Source organism: Lutra lutra, chromosome 9 (assembly GCF_902655055.1).
Source record: "Lutra lutra chromosome 9, mLutLut1.2, whole genome shotgun sequence".
Lineage (NCBI taxonomy): Eukaryota > Metazoa > Chordata > Mammalia > Carnivora > Mustelidae > Lutra > Lutra lutra.
In genome coordinates, this window is record NC_062286.1 from 94,661,404 (window position 1) to 94,668,348 (window position 6,945).

Here is a 6,945-nt window from a genome sequence, read left to right on the forward strand (position 1 = left end):
CCACTTGTTCCTTAATACCCCACTGTGAACTGGAGTCTATGTGATGAGGCAACATATGAAGTAAAGTAACTTCTGTAAATAAGATGAACATTGAAGGAAAATATGCATCAGAAAAAGGAAATTTAAACTTGATTGTCAAAAATGCCACCATTATGGTCTCCTACAAACTGGATTTTTGCAGACAGTGATAGAATGAAGCTCTCATGGGCTTAGAGAATTTATCTTGACCTTTAATAGAGCTGGCAAGATCTTATCCACCTTTTAGGATGCGACTAAGAATTTTCAACAGTTTTTTTTTCTGACTCAGCCTTTCCTCTTAATGATACATCTGCTTTCATTGTTAGTCACTAATCTAAAACTAACTGTGAGTTTCTTCTCCCTAAGAGCACAGGAAAGGTGAAAGAAAAGAAATGGGGCTCACCCTGTGATGAGAAACACCACCATATCTCTGCAGGCAAGCCGCACAGGATAGCACAGTAAGTGGAGAATTATGGCCACGTTATTCCACATATCAGTAAGGATAATTATCATGGCTCTTTCTCTTCAAGGAGGTGGCTGAGCGGTTTGGTGGTGGTGGCCTTGCGCATTCACGCCAGACGCAGAGATGCAGATCTTCGTGAAAACCCTGATGGGCAAGACCATCACCCTCGAGTTTGACCCCAGTGACTCCATTGAGAATGTCAAAGCCAAAAATCCAAGACAAGGAGGGGATCCCCCTGACCAGCGGCATCTGATTTTTGCGAGCAAACAGCGGGAAGATGGCCACACTCTGTCAGATTACAATATCCAGAAAGAGTCCACCCTGCACTTGGTGCTTCGCCTCTGGGGTGGCATCATCGAGCCCTCCCTCCGCCAGCTGGCCCAGAAATACAACTACAACCAGATGATCTGCTGCAAGTGTTATGCTCCCCTGCACCCCCGTGCCGTCAACTGCCGCAAGAAGTGCGGCCACACCAACAACCTGTGCCCCAAAAAGATCAAATAAGGCCCCTCCACCAGCTCTTCCTTTGTCCACAGGCGGCCTCCTGCCCGAGCCCCAAGGGCCTCAATAAAATTTCCCTTTCATTGGGGGGGAGGGAAGGGTAATTAGCATGATGTAATGCAAGCATTAAAGAGCAGCATGACTATGATTACCATTTGTTAGATGAATAAACTAAGGTTGAACAAGATAAACAATTTTGACTGATATCATTGGCTATTCTCCCTGTCAGAGTCCCACTCTTTCTGCTATGTCATGGCAGCCTAACTAGGAAAGAAAATAGAATAAATGGTGCCATCTAAACACGAAAAGTATGGATCCAAGGATCTTAATGGAAGAACTGGTAGAACACGTGAAGCAGAAGATTTCACACTTGTCTTGAAGGACATGACTAGAGCATTCCTTGGGGTAGTGTGGCTATCATGGTGAGGAACTGACCATTCTGGCATCACCATAAACATCCTCTGCTGTGTTGAGGTTTAGCTCTGCCTACCAAACTTGATGTTCCAGGTAGCAGGCTGATACCCACAGCCCCACCCTCAGCAAGCTCTTGCATCCCTCGTCTGAGCTACAAACAAGATATAAATGTTTTAATAGCTCATCTCAACTTGTTCCATTTTCCTGTTACATTTTCAGCTTCTAGATGGCAGTATCATGTCTGTTATAGCTAGTTAGTAGCTTCTGAATGAATGTACCTAAAACAAGTCTTAGCATATAGCAGGTACTTACTTGATAAAGACCCCACTGTCATTGGGTGACTGCATGTACCATGGACACAACACTGCTCCCAAAGTGAAATTTCCAGGACATGTCAGGACATCTATGGACATCAGGACATCTATGGACAGAGCACCTTGGACTTCAGATTTGATAGCTTGCTTTGAGAATTTGTCCTGAACATCACTGGTTGGACAAGGACATGACCATGGCCCAGCTGAGGTTTAACACATTATTCAATGAGCTGTTTTCTGAAGAACACAAAGGACTGTTGTCCGGGAATCTGCTTATATAAGTGAGCCAATTAATGAGGGTTAAGACTTCAATAGGACCTCTGTCATAGTCTCCTAGGAGACATCTTCTGAAGCCATGGGACCTTGTGTAAAAATACACCAGCTCTTTTGAAAGCTCTTCGAATGCAGCCTCAAGCTTAAAGTACTAAGCTCTGGAAGGAGCAATACGCTTTCTGATTAACACAGGAGTTTTCCAATAAATTTTACCCAAAAGGAAGTGAAGGACAATGTTACATAGTTAACTTTTAAGTACTTTTTATGTGCAACATCATGCAATGGACAGAATGTTAAAGTGTAATGAAACACAAGTAGGAGATACCAATTACGTTTTAGGGCCTAGGATCTTTCTCTTTTTTTTTCATGATCTTGATCAAAATAGACATGGAATGTGTACATACAGACATAACACTGACTATTTTCTAACATGTAAATCTGGGCCCAAAGCTGTTTTAGTCTACCCCTTGTTCTCTATTTACTTCTGAGAGCATAAACAATTTAAATAACATATACATATCTAAATTTTCTTCACTGTAAAATGAATAGTTAATCAAGATCATCTTTTACATTTAATATATGTATTAATCTATTTAATAAACAGCAGCTCCTCTTCAGTGCAAGCCTTCCTCTAGGTACAAAGAGTAAAACAATAAATAAAATAGACATAATTTTATGGAAATCTAGTGATATAAATATCAAAATATAATGAATCTAAAACCAGCAAGACACAATAATACTAAATATAGATGCATCAAAAACAGAGCCTCAAAATATATTGAATAAAACAAAATCTGGTAGAGCTGAAAGGAGGAAAACAGAAACCTAGAATTATATATATCTTAACTACTGATAGAGGTATTAAACAGAAAATCAGCAAAGATTCAGAAGATATAAACAAGACAGACAACCAACAGGATATAACAGACATATATACAACACTGTGTGCAACAGCTCTAGAATCTACAGCTTTTCAAGCACCTGTGGAACAATCACCAGAATAGGGCATTTACTGAGCCCAAAACCAACCTCAACAAATTGGGGATAATCTCATATATTTTCAGGTCATAATAAAAATGAAACCAAAAATTAATAACAGAAAGAAAATAAAAAATTTCTAAAATACTTGGACATTAAATGGCACACTTTGCAAAAGTCAAAAAAAGCCAAAGAAGCAATGTTAAAGAAAATTTTAAAATATATAAAACTAAATAAAATAAAAATACAATGTATCAAAAAAGAAAAAAAACAACAAAAAATTAAAAAATACAATGTATCAAAATATATAAGTCTAAGAAAAAGTGCTGAGAAGAAATTTTTATTAAATTACAAAAGAATAAAATTTTAGATCAATAAGTTCTTACTTAATAAACTAGAAAAATTAAGGGACCCTGGCTGGCTCAATTGGTAGAGCATGTGACTCTTGATCTCAGGGTCATGAATTCAAGCCCCATGTTGGGCATGGAGCCTACTTAATAAATAAATAAAATTATTTAAAACAAACAAACAAACACTGAGAGCTACCAGGCTGGTTTAAGTCTAAAAATCCAATCTTTGGGTGCCTGGGTGGCTCAGTGGGTTAAGCCTCTGCCTTCAGCTCAGGTCATGATCTCAGGGTCCTGGGATCAAGTAGAGCCTCGGGCTCTCTGCTCAGCAGGGAACCTGCTTCCCCCTCCCCCTCTGCCTGCCTCTCTCACTACTTGTGATCTCTATCTCTGTCAAATAAATAAATAAAATCTTTTAAAAGATAAATAAATAAATAAACTAGAAAAATAAGAGCAAAATGAACCCAAAGAAAGGAAGTATTAAAGACAAAAATTGAAATTAGTGGAATTGAAAATAAGAAAAGAATAGAGAAAAGCAATGAAAAATCAATAATATTGGTAAATCTCTAACAAAACAAAGAGAGAAAAAAAAAACACAGAAGAGACACAAATCACCAATACCAGGAATCAAGTAGTAGATATCCCTACAGACCTAATCCATTAAAAGAATTCTAACAGGGGCTCCTGGTACCTCATTGATTAAAACAGGTGCCTTTGGCTTAGGTCATGATCTCAGGGTCCTGAACTTGAGTTCCATATCTGGCTTCCTGCCCAGCAGGGAGTCTGCTTCCTTCTTTCTTTCCTTTTTTTTTTTTTAAGAGATTGTAAATATTTTTTCCATGTCTGTTACCATTTCCATGTCTTCTTTGAGAAGTATCTGTTCATGTCTTCTCTCCATTTTTTGACTTGATTATCTGTTTTGGGGGTGTTGAGTTTGAGAAGTTCTTTATAGATCTTGGATATCAGCCCTTTATTTGTAATGTCATCTGCAAATATCTTCTCCCATTCCATGGGTTTCCTCTTCATTTTGTTGACTGTTTCCTTTGCTGTGCAGAAGCTTTTTATCTTGATGAAGTACCAAAAGTTCATTTTCACTTGTTTCCCTTGCCTTTGGAGACCTTTCTTGAAAGAAGTTGCTTTGGCCAATTTTGAAGAGGTTACTGCCTATGTTCTCCTCTAGGATTTTGATGGATTCTTGTCTCGCATTGAGGTCTTTCATTCATTTCGAGTTTATCTTTATATATAGTGTAAGTGAATGGTCTAGTCTCATTCTTTTGTATATAGCTCTCCAATTTTCCCAGCACCATTTATTGAAGAGACTATTTTTCCCCCCACTGGATATTTTTTCCTGCTTTGTCAAAGATTATTTGACCGTAGAGTTGAGGGTCCATATCTGGGCTCTCTGTTCTGTTGCATTGGTCTATGTGTCTGTTTTGTGCCAGTACCATGCTGTCTTGTTGATCAAATCTTTGTAATATAGCCGAATTCAGGCAACATGATGTTCATCATTATTAGCCATCAGGAAAATTCAAATCAAAACCACATTGAGATACCACCTTACTCATGTTAGAATGGCAAAAATTAACAAGGCAAGAAACAACAAATGTTAGAGAGGATGTGGAGAAAGGGGAACCCTCTTACATTGGTTGTGGGAATGCAAACTGGTATAGCCACTTTGGAAAAGAGTGTGAAGGTTCCTCAAAAAGTTAAAAATAGAACTACAGTATGAGCCAGGAATTGCATTACTGGGCATTTACCCCAAAGATAGACAGACATAGTGAAAAGAAGGGCCATATACATCCCAATGTTCATAGCAACAATGTCCACAATAGCCAAACTGTGGAAAGAGCTGAGATGCCCTTCAACAGATGAATGGGTAAAGATGTGGTCCATACACGGATTGCATAGAGCACTGGGTGTGGTGCAAAAATAATGAATATTGTTATGCCGAAAAAATAAAAATTAAAAAAAAAAAAGATGTGGTCCATATATACAACAGAATATTGCTCAGCAATCAGAAAGGATGAATACCCAGCGTTTGCATCAACATTGATGGGATTGGACATTATGCTGAGTGAATTAAATCAAGCAGAGAGTCAATTATTACATCGATTCACTTATTTGTGGAACATAAGGAATAACATGGAGGATATTAGGAGAAGGAAAGGAAAAATGAATTGGGGGAAATTGAGGGGGAGACAAGCTATGAGAGACTATGGATTCTGAGAAACAAACTGAGGGTTTTAGAGGGAAGGTGGGTCATGGGATGGGTTGGCCCACTGATGTGTATTAAGGAGGGCATGTATTGCAGGGAGCACTGGGTGTTATACACAAACAACAATCTTGGAACACTACATCAAAAACTAATAATGTACTGTATGGTGACTAACAGAATAAAAATATATATAAAAAAGGGATTGTAACAGAATTTTATGAATGAATTTATGCTCATAAATTTCACAATTTAGAAGAAATGGACCAATTCTGCTAAAACCACTAACTACCAAAACTAGCAAAACTCAACCAACATAAAACAGAAAACAATTAAAGAGATTAAAATTATAATATAAACCCCCCCCCTTAGGACATCTGCAGATTAAGACTGATTTACTAGACTATCATAACAAACATCTGAAGAAGAATGAATAGTAATTTTACACAAATACAAGGACAGTACAAAGTAAGAAACCACAGACCAATAACTTTCACTACCTTAGATACAAAACTCTTCCATAGAGTACAAACATACCCCCTCTTACTGTGCTTTGCTTTATTCCTCTTTACAAAATTTGTGGTCTATATGTGGGTTTATTGGTTTCTTACAAATTGAAGGTTTATAGCAACCATGTGTGTAGCAAGTTTATCAGAACCATTTTCCAAAAGCACATGCTCACTTTGTGTCTCTATCACATGTTTAACATTCTCACACCATTTCAAACTTTTCATTAGTATTATATTGGCTCTAGTGATCTGTATTCAGTGATCTTGATATTACTATCATAACTGTTTTGTGGCACCATGAACAGTGTCTGTTCTAGGATGGCAAACTTCATCAATAAATGTTTTGTGTGTTCTAACTGCTCTACCATCAAGCCATTCCCATCTCCATCCCTCTCCTCAGGCTTCCCTATTACCTGAGACAGAATAATACTGAAATTATGTCTGTTGATAACCCTACAATGGCTTCCAGTATTCAACGGAAAGCAAAAATTCCATGCTTCTTGCTTTAAATCAAAAGATAAAATTATTAATCTCAGTGAAAATGGTATGAGAAAACCTGAAATAGACTGAAAGCTAGGCCTCTTGTGTGAAAAGTCAAGTTGCCAAAGCAAAAAAAAAAAAAAAAAAAAGTTCTTGAAGGAATTCAAAAGTGCTACTCCACTAAACATACAAATGATAAGAAAGCGAAACAGCTTTTTGCTGATGTGGATAAAGTTTTAGGGGTCTGGATAGAATATCAAACCAGCCACAACATTCACTTAAAGCAAAAAGTCTAATCCAGAGCAAGCTCTTAATTCTTCAATTCTGGGAAGGCTGAGAGAGGTGAGGAAGTTGCAAGAGAAAAGTTTGAAGCTGCAGAGGTTGGTCCAAGAGGATTAAGGAAAGAAACCAACCTCATAACACAAAAGTACAAGGT

At 37.7% G+C, this 6,945-nt stretch overlaps 1 protein-coding gene across 2 annotated transcripts; it reads left to right on the plus strand.

The window, feature by feature from the left end:
• Nucleotides 1-559: 559 nt before the first annotated feature.
• On the plus strand, nucleotides 560-985 carry LOC125108923 (ubiquitin-60S ribosomal protein L40-like). Of its 2 annotated transcripts, XM_047745391.1 has the most exons (2): nucleotides 560-704; nucleotides 792-985. In XM_047745391.1, exons 1-2 carry the CDS (start codon nucleotides 605-607, stop codon nucleotides 983-985), a joined length of 294 nt encoding a protein of 97 aa, XP_047601347.1. In that variant the 5' UTR covers nucleotides 560-604. The 2 variants fall into 2 exon arrangements, with proteins under 2 accessions (XP_047601347.1, XP_047601346.1); XM_047745390.1 differs by having other exon boundaries at nucleotides 560-985.
• Nucleotides 986-6,945: the final 5,960 nt, after the last annotated feature.